Source organism: Hermetia illucens, chromosome 5, assembly GCF_905115235.1.
Source record: "Hermetia illucens chromosome 5, iHerIll2.2.curated.20191125, whole genome shotgun sequence".
Classification (NCBI taxonomy): Eukaryota; Metazoa; Arthropoda; class Insecta; order Diptera; family Stratiomyidae; genus Hermetia; species Hermetia illucens.
Window position 1 is genome coordinate 40,377,977 of NC_051853.1, and position 14,178 is coordinate 40,392,154.

A 14,178-nucleotide genomic window follows, 5' to 3' on the forward strand; every position below is an offset into this window, starting at 1 on the left:
ACAAGCTATTTATACTCATTTCTCCAAAGCCGTCGATACTGATGATCATAATATTCTCCTCTCTAAACTCTCATTACTCAACTTCCCTCCCTCAGCCATCTCCTGTCTTTCCTCCTATTTCTCATACCGTTCCTGCAAAGTTTCTTTTCATCGTTACTTATCTCGTTCCTTCTCTCCTCCTCTCCTCCAAGGATCTATACTTGGCCCCCTACTCTTCCTGTTTTTTATCAATGATCTCGCCTCTATCACCTGACCATGTTTGCTTTATGCAGATGACCTTAAACTATTTGCCTCTATTTCGTCTCCGCTGGACTGTGCTCTCTTGCAGTCCAACCTTGATAATTTGATCCGTTGGTACTCGGTCAACAAGCTAACACTGAATGTCAGCAAATGCCACTGGATGTGCTATTCGCTTAAAGCCTCCTCAACATCCTTTTCCTATTCTCTTAGTGGACAACCCCTTTCACTGCTGAGTGTAATATTCGACGACAAACTGCGTTTCAATTCCCACTTCGTTGATATTATCAATAGAACTGCCAAAATGTCTAGTTTTATCCTACGTTCCTCCTCCCTCGTTACCTCAATTCAGTCCTCCTTAACACTCTTCATAGTCGATCTGATTAGATGTTCATTGCCGATTAGTTGAAACCTAATTGACTTTATGGCAGAGTCTGTGGTCGAACAAGAGGCGGTGGAAACTGCAATCTACCATTGTTATTACGGTCCCGATTATCGTGTTTCCTCACCACGTGTCGGAGCAAGGTGTTGTTAGAGCCCAAATTGGTATCCAGATTACCCATCAAAATCACAATGTCACGTTTATTAAGACTCCCCTGTATCATGGACACTAAAAAAGCAATCAACGTTATAAATCTTCACGGAGAAACAAAATAGCGAAATTTCTTGAAATTCTATCAAATAATTTATTCGCTTAAAATAAACAAAAATCACTGAGCAGTTTGTATACAAAAAAGCAAATACACTAAGCCAATGAAGTTAAGTAACTTAAGTTCTATGGGTAACAGTTTAACATTAGATACCTCTGCAAAATAATATCCACTGGATGAGTAACACGAATGATTTTAAGCACCTCTACGTTTTTTGTTCCATTAAATATCAACCCCCAATCATACACGGCAAGACGGACATCTCCACTAAGTGCACTTGTTTGTGAAAAAAGTAAGGAACTTGGTTCAGAATAAAAACTCCTCCAAGTGCAGAAAACTATCTCGTCCGCCTTGCGGGTCTTCGTCGTTATTTGTGATGATATCCTCGTTTTACCTTAAGCAGCAGAGCCTCCTTGAATTGCTTGTACGACGAGTTCAACTCGATTTCTTTTTCGCACTCCTCTTGGATATCAACCAGACAATGCCTCGTGCTATCAACGCTTCTCGACCGCGATAAACGTTTCTCCTTATCATAGGGTAGACCGAGATCACTTAACTCTTCTACTTCATCATCGCTGACTAGCCTCTGTTCCATTATCAGCTCCTTGACTCGGCTGTGGATATCCAACAATTGTTTCACTTCGGACGGATCACCTGTGTGCTTGTTTCGTAAGTAAGAATGAAACGACCTGAGAGCCTTCTCGTCGTTCAGGATGCCTCTCAGGTCGAGATAGTAGATTCGATGGATGTCATCTTCGTTTAATTGGGTACTGTCGCTAAAACAGCGGAACAGTCTCTTTGCATGGGAGTGTAAGTTCTGAAAGTAGAAGAAGTATCGCTTAACAGGTTTTCTTATGGAGTCTAGATTATTTAATTTGCCTGAATGACAATGAAATGAATTATCTTATCAGGAAAAAAAATTCACCGGAGATGATACGTCTGAATCCATATCGGTTAGTGCACTGCTATCATTTTAAAAGTCGGGAACTATTAGTCAGAAGCTAAGCTAAATGAAGTTCACATTTATACTGTTGCACAGGGTGATGAATAAATTTAAATAAATGCTATTGAGTTTTTTTTCTCAGAGTAGGATAAAATGCTTGGAATTATTGTAGGGAGTTATCTGCACAGACTTTTCACTCAGTCAGTCAGCTTCTGAAACCCTCTTCTAACAATACAATTTAGCTTTTAGTAGCAAGGTAAAGCCATGTTTGTATAGGTCCCTTTAAATATCCCCCCCAGAAGCACTCTATTGCCACTCAATTTCTCAAAACCAAGTAATTTATTGACATATCCTTGCATCGCTCGAATTTGTTGCATTTACGCAGTAAGCTGAACAAACTCAAACTTTCTTTTGAGACGCCCTCTTCCCATGGAGCTGGGGTTTAAGAGCACACTCAAGGTATTCCTTACTTATCATAGAAGACCATTAAAAAGAATGGTAATTTGTGCGCAAAATGTGAAATTTCGAAACAAGCTTGCTACCGAAAAGTTAGCAATGCCTTGGACAGGGACTGAAAACGGTTATTAATTGATTCCTCCAACTTAAGCGCGAAATTCCTGCGATATCGGCTGGATATTTCCGGTCTAAGCGGGGAACATTTCACTCCCTCCTGCGGCACTGTGCACTATGAAAACCTTAGTGAAAGTAGACGGGAATCCGGTATCGCAATTTTGCTGGCAGCTACGGCAAGACACGTTCTCCTTAACCTAGGATCTGGTTTCAGACAGGAACTTAACTACACGATTCCGGTCCAGGTTAAAGAACATCACAAGTTTTATGAATTTTTGCAACTTTCACCGTCTCATCGTTAGCAGCACATTCTTCAAGCACAGAGTTTGCTATAAGGCTAGTTGGATTTCTACAATATTGCAATAAACGTCTAATTATAATAGATCAAATATGTCGCGATCACATCTATTAAAGAGTGATAAATGCATTGCGGGTTATAGCATACAATGAAACCCCGCGTTAAGGAATTCAAGACGTTCTTTGAAGTCAACGTGTTCTTTGAAACGTGCTCGATCGACAAGAAGCAGGCTGATTTGTGTGGTCTTCCTATTCCGACCAAAGTAACATACTTCGGATTATTATGGAGCAGGAGGAAAGGCGACAACTCAATTGCGTATGTAATGCAATGGATTATCCCATAATGACCAACGAGTGGGTTTCCTTAGAGCTATCTGGTGTAAAATCGTGTGGAGATTTGTCAATAGCAAAAGCAAGTATGTGTGTATGATTAACGTGCTATGCTCGGAATATCGCAACAATATATGTTGAGAGAAATTTAACAACTAGTGGGAGACAAAGTTATTGTAGAGTTGTACAGGCGTTTGTGGTTCAAAAGAACTCTCAGACAATATAGTGTGCGGTATCAACTTCTTGGAAAAGTTGGCGAATAATGGGGAAAAAATTCATGAAATAATAAATACAGGACAGACAGCAACGACCTTCCGGAAACACAAACATTAACTATTCAAAGATCCAGCTTTGAATTTCGATTGAAATGGAGTCAGATCTGCATAGAAAAATTGTCATTTCGAGATTAAGTCTCCAAAGCATTTAGATGGGCCGACAACGTGTTAGTCCCTCCGTAAATTCACAGAGAAGGCCACATACATATATCAGTGTGGTTTGGTGTACAATAATAGGCGTAGACTTGGTCTGTCGCTATGGATTGTTGGTTGATTTGATTTTCTGATAGACCCCACGAACACTTGCCACGTTGCCAAGACGGATTTCGCTAGCAGCTGCCACACAACAATCACTCCCGGCCTTCCTTAAACATTTTGTGCCACTCAAAAACTCTTGTGCGGTTTAAGGCATCATCCCCATAAGACTGTTTAATGAGCTGAACGGTCTCTGACGCGGCTTTCCCGAGTTTAAAGCAAAACTTCACAGCGTAGCGGTAGTCGACGGGGCGTTCCGTGCTGGCGCGACGACACCACAAAAAATCTCACGTCACAAAAATCCACCTCCCGTCTCAACGTATGCCGGCAGGCGACTAAACTAAAATGCGCCTGAGTGATGGGGGACCTCTCTACCGAGCCGACCGGTCGGACCCGCATCCACCGCTCCGTTGAGGCTATTGCGAACCAATCCAAATACTTATTAAATGGACCCTGTAAGCCCGTATCCGCCGCTGAACGTTTTGCTAATCGATCTTCGTCTACGGTAATATTACGAACGCTTGTGCCAGTGAATGGATAGCGAACACATTTAGTGCACTTATTTTATACTTCCTCCGAGAGATGCGATTTCAATAACAGTTTCAATTTGTAAAATTTCCAGGTACTTATACGAATCTACTTTGGTGATAATTTGGGTGTGGAGGTTATAAATCTATATCCGGCATACCTCTCGTGATGGCTTGGAATCAATATTAGTCTAACCCAAATTCCATCTGGATAGGCTTTAGGGTATTAATAATAATCGTTGGCGCAACAATCCATATTGGATCAGGGCCTTGAAGTGTGTTAGAGCACTTCATTCAAGACCGTAACGGTACACTACAGTACACTGTAGGAGGCAATGTGGTCAGCATTGCGCTCAAGGGGCGCTTTAGGGTATTAGTACCTTCAAATGAATGCATCGGAGGGCATCAGTCCTCACCAGCAGGTGAGAACAAACTTCCGAGTTCCCCAGAAGTGTGGACCGCCGGCTGCGTGTGACGAGACGGTGAAGGGAACTTTAATCTGAGAACGGTCTCTCGTAGTAAACGCAACAATCCAGTCTCTCCAAGGCTGTCTCTCCTGTCGATGACCAGGTCGCTAGAGAGTCGAAGGTTCTCCCCATACACCAGCTCAGCAGGGCTGGCAGCAAACTAATCTCGGACAATTGTATGGAGGCCAAGCAGAACGAAAGGCAAGACATGCAACCAGAACGGCTCGTCTTCAGCATCCGGTGCCAACGTTCTACCAACCAATTGGACTGCGGATGGTATGCACGATGACGTTTGAGTCACAGGAGCTTTCTGAGCTCCGAGAAGAGAGTAGATTCAAATTGCATTCCCTGGTCTGGGATGATGACCGAAGGAACACGAAAGCGAGAATCCACTCTCAACAGAAGGCGAGTAAATGTCAAAAGAGTAGCGTCTACGTCTAGCTGTTGCTTGGTAGTTTCAAACTTTTGGACGGTTCCTGGAAACAACACAACCTCTCGCGAATCCTTGGTCTTAATACCAGACAGGAAGGCATTAATCAGTGATTGGTGGTGAGCAGCTTTGGGCAAGAAACGACAGTAGAAGTTTACCATGCCCAAGAACCGTTTTTGGCGGCGGAAAGCCTGCGATCGCTTGCACCTTGTCTGGACTCGTTGAATACCGTCAAGGGTGATGGAAAGGCCTAGAAATTTCACTTACTGCTCCTCCTCCCTTCCTTTTCAAGGAAGCGTTGAAAAATGCACGAAATTTGCCAAATGCTCTGACTTGGTGGAAAATGCGACTTAAAACATAATCCAAATAGGAGAAACAGAAGTCCAGGTTTCGTAGTACAAAGTGGATGAATCTCTGGAAGGTTTGCAGCGCATTGTATATGCCAAAAGTCGTCCGTGTCAAACTCCAGTCCAAAAGGTGTGCAAATTGCTGTATTTGGAATATTTTCGGGAGCTACAGGGAATTGGTTGTAATCCTTAACGAGATTCAAGGTCGAGAAAACACGATAGTTTGGCAAATAATACGCAGCCTTGGAGAAGTGGAATGGGATACCGGTCAGGAATCGTCTGAGCATTAAGGCGTTTATAATTTCCACAAGGGGCTTGTGACCAAAAGGAGCAGAGATGATCCACTGTTGCCTGCATATACCTTGCTGAAGAAACTGTTCAAACTCTTTCCGCGCAACGGCGAACTTCTGGGATGATAAACAGTTTCGAAAAGATCGGGGAACCAGTAGTGTTGATAAGGTGCTGGACATTATGCTTAACTGGCTGAGAGAGGCTACATTCGGTAGTGATGTTGCGGTATTTTTTTGGGAGTGTACGAATTCGATTAGCAACGTCTTCAAAAATGATAAAAAGAATTTTGTTGTTCGAGCAGGTTGAAATTTTCCTTGGTGACCGAAGAGGGGTTGTGGGGTCTATCAGGTACCTATGCTCCATATCTATCAGCAGCTCATAGTGACACAGCAAGTCTGCGCTTAATATGGTGACACTGATATCAGCCAAAATGAGGTGTCACAAAAAGGTCCTACGAGAGCCAAGATTCACGACAAATTGCAAGGGGCGTGGAGTTTTCTGTCGCTAATTTTAGCTACTAAGGAGACAGTTTGTTGGGGAGACGGGGAAGACCGAGACTTCCGCGCCTGTGTCTACCAGATAATTGCATCTACTAAGGGGGTCGTACCGTCACCGTCCCCCCAGCGAACATAATTTTTTGGAGTAGCGACAGAAGTGCATGGGCTGGTAAATTTGGTGGCTTGATTCGTAAACCTTCAGTGGTATCAGCACACGTGCGACTACCCGAACGCCATTTTGCGAGGCGGCCGTTCTCGAACTCGAACGCAAAGTATCCACCATCGTCATCAGAATGACCACATTGGTTGTAAGCGCGGCCAATTGCCTCCGCAATTCCGTCACGTTGGCGGACTCTTGCGACTCCTCCGTGACAACGGGGCGTGCGTGCACCTCATGTATCTTGTCCGCAGTCACCTCAAGAGAACCGTCGTCGGCACACAGTAAGATGGCCTGCGTGCCCTCCGGCAGTCACTGAAGCCACAAGGACTTTATTAGCTCCACGCTGACCACCAAACATTAAAACTGTCAGTAAGTGATCCCTGCAGCCGGGTAGAGGAGCACCCGCTCAGCACGTCAGCAACAGATTCCTCGTCCAGGCTGACTAACGCGTGATTGAATTTAATGGCGTCCGTCGTTACCTCGTGAGCAGGTTTCATTTGTTGGCTTACTATAGAAACTACTTCCTGTCCAGCGGATCCCTTATAGTCAATATCACCGCGAGAAAGCATTTACAATCATTGTTGCGAAGAAATAAAGTTAAACATGCTCCTCACAATGTTACAATTTTAATAGTTTCTAACGCTTCATTTACTGCATTCATTTTATATAAAAACCCAACGTTTTTGTTTAATTTGCATAACGAATGGGACTTTGTTCGTGTGTGTGACTTAGTTACTTCCTCAAGCGAGTTTCGCGCAGAAGACGAATTGCAGGCAGACGGGTTAAAGAAGAACGATTTTGTCATCAATATATCTGCGCTGAAACGCCAATATTGCTTGGACAACGCCGACTAAGCGAAGATCGAGTTTCTGGTTGGGTTTTACTTTTTATCTTGGAGCCGAACTTCTATTATATATGGGTATATATATTTTGGGCACCTCTACATTCTCATCTTCGACCATTCATGTCTTTTCCAAGAATCAGCCAATTTACACGCCGCTTTTAAATTATTCACCGCAAAAGTCATTTGCACTCCGATGTTAACCACGAATGAATAGAATATAAAGAAAAACCAATATTGAAACAAAAATCTGCATCAGGTAATTGATTTGTTCATTCAAGTTGGACAGTTTGCGTGTTAGCACCACGAATTTAAGCGAGCCAGATGCGTTTCGAGCTCTATAGATAGCACCGAGATGTAATTATTCAATTCAAAAAACAAAAGCCCTTCCTGGGGTCATTGGGTATTCAACGGGCATAACTGGCAATCTCAACTTTCTGATTCTCTGCTTGCGATTGTTTACCAGTTCTTATCAGGCTGTTTATTAATATAATTAATTTCTCCTCCTTCCCTCGAGTTTTTCGAGTAAAAATCGCTTTCATCTGTATTAAGGACTTAGCCTCATTAGGACCTAATGCGCTAATTTTAGGAACAAGCTTCTGGCGTTTAAACTAGTAACTTCGATCTTTATACGTGACTAAAATGCAAACAGCCTTCATTGTTTGTTAATAATTTTAGCAAGCAATTGTTCGAGTTTTCTTATCTTTCACGTAGGCTTGAAGTTGAAACGACATTTGTAGTCGAAATGGTGGTGCTTTGCGACTAATTCTTATTGAGCCTGTGCATATTTCAGGTGAGAATAACAGAGGAAGCAACGAAACACTTACATGTTTACTATGCGAAGACATTTCCGGAAGAATTCGCCACGGGATTCCTGGAATATTAGGAAAAGAACATCAGCAAATGTACATGGAAACTGAAAGAGAAAATATTAACCTGCTGAGATTCAGTCCTTTGTATCTCGAATATTCTGTGTCCTTTATCGTAGTGACAGGACAAGTGACTCAGAATCCAAATTCAACACATATTTAACGGCCAAACAACGTCGTATTACTTTTAAGGAAATTGTCAACAAACACGGGCACTATCAGTCCCAGCAAAACACGAAGCATTGGCTGACACCAGAACGGCTGACAGCCCCATCCGAGGCAACTGTTAAATAATAGCAAATGCCCAAACCAACAGCACAACATCACCCATCTCAACTTTGCAGCGGTTCACCCGCTAAAAGCACCGACAACAAACTTCAAATGTCAAAACAAATCCAAGAAGACTACCGGCTCGCTTATAGTTCGTTCTAGAAATTTACCGAGTTTTGAAAGAAAATCAAGGCAGACAGCTCAAAAAATGGCATCAACACGAAGCAGACGTGCCAATGCAGGGAATAAAATAGCAAAATTGCTAGACGAAGAGGAGGAAGATGATTTTTATAAGACTTCGTACGGAGGATTTCAAGAAGTGGACGACGATGTCGACTATGTGTAAATTTTATGTTTTTTGCTTCTGAAGTGTATTTTGTACTTGTGCGTCCTCCTATGCAGGCAAAAGGACGAGGAAGAGGACATCGTCGATTCGGACTTCAGTATAGACGAAGATGATGAGCCTATATCCGAAAATGAGGAGGAGCAACCGAAACGCGCCAAGAAACCCACTCGAGGTTATAAGGTATGTTTCCGACGATCTGTCCATTATATTTTCTATAAACATTGTCCTCATCTACAGGATCCGAAAGCAAAGAAACCAGCCGCCAAAACAACTGCTCCGGCGATTGCGAAAGCACAGGCTAAAGTCGAGAAAAAAGTGAAGAGAAAACCGAAACCGCGATTCACCGTCATTGATACTGGTCGTAAGTCGATTCGAGCTTCCACAGCGTTGAAATCAGCCGCTACCAGGCACCGTCTTAAAGAGCTAAATGAGGCTCGGAAGAAGAAGAAAAAGCTGCCAAAAGCCGAAGAATATATTCCTACTCAGGAGGAGCTGCTTGAGGAAGCGGCTATTACGGAAGAGGAGAACATCAAATCACTTGGTAAGAAGTGTTTCAAGCTCGATTTCTAGACTCAGCCCACAGAATCTATGGATAGAACATAGTTTTTTCTAAACTACCAGAAAGCAATAGTTTGAATTGGGAGAGAAATGATTTTTTCATGCAATATTCGCAAATTTAGTCGTTGCACTTTGTAGAGATCGCTCACATTCGGTAATGACCGGTGATTGAGCGATGGCCAAAAGACCATCTGAATTAAACAAAATCGACCAAGAGGGAAGAGCTATCCCAAAAAACTTAAAAAATGCCGGAATTTACCCGTTAAGGCGTAGTGTCCGCGGCCTTCTTACATGTGAAGCACCTCATTCGCCTTGGTCAGTGGCGACCCGACGAGAGAGTGCATTTAATAATATGCAGCACTTCTTCTTTTTCTCAGGTTTTTAGCACCAATTGGCTTTTCCAATTGTTTCAACTTCCTAATTCCCATCCCAATCTTCATTTATATCCAATAGTTGATATTTAAAACGATTAATTTTATTTAATTTACGAAAACCTACCACCTGGTACTTTTCCACGTAAATATTTCAATCAGCTTTCCTCTTGCATATCTAAAACATAACTCCTAAATCTACTGTTCATCGCAACGTGTTGAATATGATAGCTTGCTGCAAAGTTCTACAAATTTCTCACCGTTATCGTTACCGTGACCGGGGCCAGATTTCTCCATCACATGTTCGAACACGGTGTTTCTTGTAGAGGGAGGTCAATCCAGGTTGACCATGGCCACCCACGAGAGCAGAGTTAACTTAATAACTGAAAAAGTGGCGAAAGTTGACCGTGCAGGTCTGCCACGGAAGTCATCATCATCAACGACGCAACAACCGATATCCGGTCTAGATCTGCCTTAATAAGGAACTCCAGACATCCCGGTTTTGCGCCGAGTTCCACCAATTCGATATCCCTAGAAGCTGTCTGGCGTCCTGACCTACGCCATCACTCCATCTCAGATAGGGTCTGCTCGTCTTCTTTTTTCTCTACCAGAAATATTGCCCTTATAGACTTTCCGGGCTGGATCATCCTCATCCATACGGATTAAGTGACCCGCCTACCGTAACCTATTGAGCCGGATTTTATCCACAACCGGACAGTCATGTTATCGCTCATAGATTTCGTCGTTATGTACTGCGATGTCAGAGGCATCAACAAAAACGGTTAGGGGTGCATCTTGTTGAGGAAATGCCAAGACTGTAGCTTCGGCCAGTTGTTGATGGGATTTGGTTTTCTGGAGCTACATGGATTTGATAATATGCCTTGGCTAAATCCAAGGTCGAAAAGATGCTGCAATTTGCGAGATGATGCGCAAAGTCGTGTCTGAGCAGAATTGAATATCGGTCTGGAACAGTCTGTGCATTTAGCCTACTGTAATCCCCACAGGGTCGCCATTCGCCCTTTGGCTTAGGGACCATATGCAGTGGGGAAGACCAACAGCTGTTTGAAGGTCTATAGATACCCTGTTGAACAAGTTGTTGAAATTCTTTCCGCGCAATAGCCAGTTTCTGGGGTGGTAGAGGACACACCTTCGAGAAGATCGGGGAACCAGTGATGTTAATGTGGTGCTGCACATTGTGCTTCACTGGTTTGGGAGACTACACTCGGTAGTAATCTGGCTGAACTTTTGTAGAAGTGCCCGAACACGAGAGTTGGTAATGTCTTCTAAAAGTACGGAAAGATTGTTACCTGGGTGAGATGCCATTTGGCCCGACGAAATAAGGTTGGTCGTGGGATCTATAAGAAACATGTTTTGCAAGTCCATCAGCAACCCATAGTGACACAAAAAGTTTGCGCCTAGTATGGGAAAGCTGACATCCGCCAGGATGAATCGCCACGAAAACGTCCTACGCAATCCAAGATTCACGTCCACTTGCTTATACCCGTAGGTGTTGATTCGCGAGGAATTTGCTGCCGCCAGTTTCAATGGTTGCGGAAATAGCCGATGATGCCGGGGTACGGGAAGAACCGAAACCTCCGCACCAGTATCTACGAGGTAGTTGCGCCTGCTGAGGGGATCAAAAATCGTTAGGCGACGTGGCGCCAGGATCCCCCGCGAACCTAGTTTTTTGCGGTAATCGCGAATTTACACGGGAGCGTATATCTGGTAGCTTTATCGCGACGGTACCAGCAAATGCTTCGGTCCGTAGGCTGTCCTGACGACCTGCTACCCGATCGCCCTCTTCGAGTAGCAGACCGGGAGCGAGCTCGCGAACTGCTGCCCGCATTTCAGCCATACTGGCTGCTAAGGCGGCTATCTCGCGCTTTAGCTCGCCTACTTCGTCCAACGGCTGCTGAACGGGCGCGTATGCACCTCGTGCTAGTGCCTCCAAAGAACCGGAGACGCACGCGAGGACCGCTTGGGTGCCCTCCGGGAGCCGACGCAGCCAGAGCGACTTAATCAGGTCATCGTCAATCTTGCTCCCACCCAATTGCCTCATTTCGCGAAGCAATTGGCTGTGTTGTGGATGGCTTCAGTACTCACTCTCACCTGATTGTCAGAGGGGATTGTAGGTGGTGTTGTAGTTCGAGCCCGTAGCACTATGCTAATGAAATAGTGATCCGAGTCTATATTGCCCCCCTATATGTTTTGACATTCATCAAGGCTGAGAGATGGTCAATTTGATTGAAAGTGGTCCTGTCTGGAGAGCCCCACGTAGCCATTTTCCCCAATTTCCTTGGATCTTGGGATAACTCTTCCCCCTTGGTCGACTTTGATCAATTCGGATGGTTTTTTGACCTTCCCTCAATCACCCAAGTGACTATAATTCCGCCTGAAGGGAATAACTAAGCAAGATGCAATCGCAAGGCATTGCCGTTCCCGTGACAAATTCTATGGGTCAATAATTCCTTAGATTACGCAATGATCCATCCCCGGAAAATAAGAGGATAAAGAGGAAGAAAAAACTAACTGAACTGAATCAAATGTCTCTTATCCATTAAAGTTTTCAACATTATAATATTGTAGAGTTTCAGATATTTATTCCCTTGAGGTGATTTGAGATCCTTCTAAGGATATGACATAGTTTTAACGTGCATTCAGCAAAAACGAATTGTCGAGTTGAGAGAAAAACAGGTAGGCAACTCTCAACATCGAGATCGGTAAATTAATAGGCAGATAAATAGACAAATAAATAGAGAGAGTGGGCAGAGCAGAAATTATTGCGAATTCGAACACTATATTAAAAGTTAATTGCTTGTCGCTTTCTCTTCTTCACAGAAAAATTCCAAAAGTTAGAGCTAGAAAAGAAAAAAAACCCGTCCAACAAAACGAGTATTCACAGGACCGATTATCAGATACCATTCGATGGCAATGCCGATTGTCGATAAACCTCAAGAGAAGCCATCTAACGGTCCTGAAACATCTAGTGACATTAAAATGGAAGTCGATGACGATCATTCAAAGTAAGTTTACAGTTTAAGGACCTACACAGAGTCAACTGATACAAATCAAAATCTCTTTCCAGAGCACAAACATCATCAAATCTCCCCAAAAATCCAACCGAGTTGTGTGAGCGGACTTTCATTACCTTTGAAAATGACATAGACGACAAAGTATTTAATTCCGTTTTCAAACCGAAACGAATAAGTCCGAAGAGGAGCACGGTTTGTGCTCTAACTGGGTGAGTGTTAACCGCTTCTACATTCAATGCTGAATTGTGTAAACTAACATTTTCACTTCTACTTCTGCTTCTAGTCTTCCTGCAAGATATTTCGATCCTGTCACAAAGTTGCCATACAGAAGTATACAAGCGTTCAAGATTCTTCGAGAAGCATATTATATGCAGCTTGAGGAGAAGGGCAACCCAAACAACCCAGAAGTGGCCAAGTGGCTCGAATGGCGGGAAATGGTTAAAGAGAACCGGCTCAAACTTAAGAATAGCAACTCGAATGCGTAAGTTTTAGAATAAGATGGATGAAAGTGATGTAAATAATTTGGAATAAAAATAGTGATTTCATAAGATGAGTGGAGTTTTAATTTATGATCATTTAAAATGCTACTCTTCTATTGCATTATATATTTTAATGCAAACCTGAGCCTGAGCTCATTTCTTCATGAGGACTGGTATTTTAGGACCCAATGAAAAGCTGCTGCAAGGGTTTAAGGGATCATCCCACTTTACCAACTTCATAAAATCGATTTTTTTGAGGTTTTCGGAAGTAAACCACTTTGGAAAGGTTGTGTGAAAATTTCATACCGATCGGAGCACTCTATAGCACAGAGTACTCACAGCGTACTCCTACTCGAGGAAGCAGGTATACGAACACTCAGCAGTTCTCCCTTTCTTTTGACCCTCGGCGCCGTAGATACAGTTAAGCCCTTGAGTGTTTAACGTAGGTACCTGTCGTGGAGACTTAATCCTACGGTCCTCTTCAGACACGGATTGATTTTGTGACCACAATCAGAGCCCCGCTGAGACAAGCAACAACGGTACCAGTCTATACCAAGTGCATGACTTAGCATTCATATTGGTGGATGCAAGAATTAGCTAAATCTCTACCGAAATGAAGATTACGGCACCCGTGTTGAAACGCAACACCACGCCGAGGCCCGAAGGTCTCTTCTCGCTTGAGCATAACCATAACCCCCACGAAACTCCCACTAGGGGGCCTACCGCAAATAACCGAGCTGTCCTCACATAAAACGGGAGTTCACCCGAAGTATGAGAGTCCAGGGGCTATCCCGGTTTCCATGGTGCCAGCATACCCCTGGTAAGGTTTCGTGACCAATTTGCCACTTCAGATGAGTCCCCGTGCAGACTCGGGTCTGATCGCCCTAATTAGGCCTTTGGAGCATTTGCCTACTGCATCACGGCCGGCAAACCAAAGTGAGTCTCCCGGTGCCACCACTATGGAGGTTCTCCTCGGCCACTTGGTTTTGGTTTGGCCGACAGGGTTTCCGCCCCGTCTTCCTCACCGCCATCTCTGAGCACCGCGCCGTAGATACAAACAAATCTACCTATTATACATAGTAGCTGGTATATTGAGTCGTTATAATGTATTTCCAAAAGAGAAAGTAGGCGTTGAA

At 43.7% G+C, this 14,178-nt stretch overlaps 2 protein-coding genes across 3 annotated transcripts; one reads left to right on the plus strand and one right to left on the minus strand.

Moving 5' to 3' along the window:
• Positions 1-899: 899 nt before the first annotated feature.
• Positions 900-8,226, minus strand: LOC119657938. Of its 2 annotated transcripts, XM_038065127.1 has the most exons (3): positions 8,054-8,226; positions 7,945-7,991; positions 900-1,704 (listed from the first exon to the last, which is right to left on the minus strand). In XM_038065127.1, exons 2-3 carry the CDS (start codon positions 7,963-7,965, stop codon positions 1,255-1,257), a joined length of 471 nt encoding a protein of 156 aa, XP_037921055.1. In that variant the 5' UTR covers positions 7,966-7,991; positions 8,054-8,226; the 3' UTR covers positions 900-1,254. The 2 variants fall into 2 exon arrangements, with proteins under 2 accessions (XP_037921055.1, XP_037921054.1); XM_038065126.1 differs by lacking the exons at positions 7,945-7,991; positions 8,054-8,226 and adding an exon at positions 1,813-1,938.
• Positions 8,227-8,331: 105 nt separating this feature from the next.
• LOC119657936 (vacuolar protein sorting-associated protein 72 homolog) lies at positions 8,332-13,113 on the plus strand. The gene is given in 7 exon segments (XM_038065125.1): positions 8,332-8,598; positions 8,659-8,782; positions 8,840-9,143; positions 12,370-12,398; positions 12,400-12,554; positions 12,617-12,772; positions 12,847-13,113. Coding segments are annotated over 7 exon segments (1,104 nt in total). The 5' UTR covers positions 8,332-8,464; the 3' UTR covers positions 13,049-13,113.
• The last annotated feature ends 1,065 nt before the right edge of the window (positions 13,114-14,178 follow it).

What these genes read in the sequence shown, in the direction of transcription:
- LOC119657938 (XM_038065126.1), bottom strand. Translation starts at nt 1,836, where the DNA reads ATGGATTCAGACGTATCATCTCCG. An exon ending in ATTCAGACGTATCATCTCCG is followed by an intron (nt 1,705 to 1,812) that starts GTGAATTTTTTT and finishes TTCTACTTTCAG; the next exon opens with AACTTACACTCCCATGCAAA.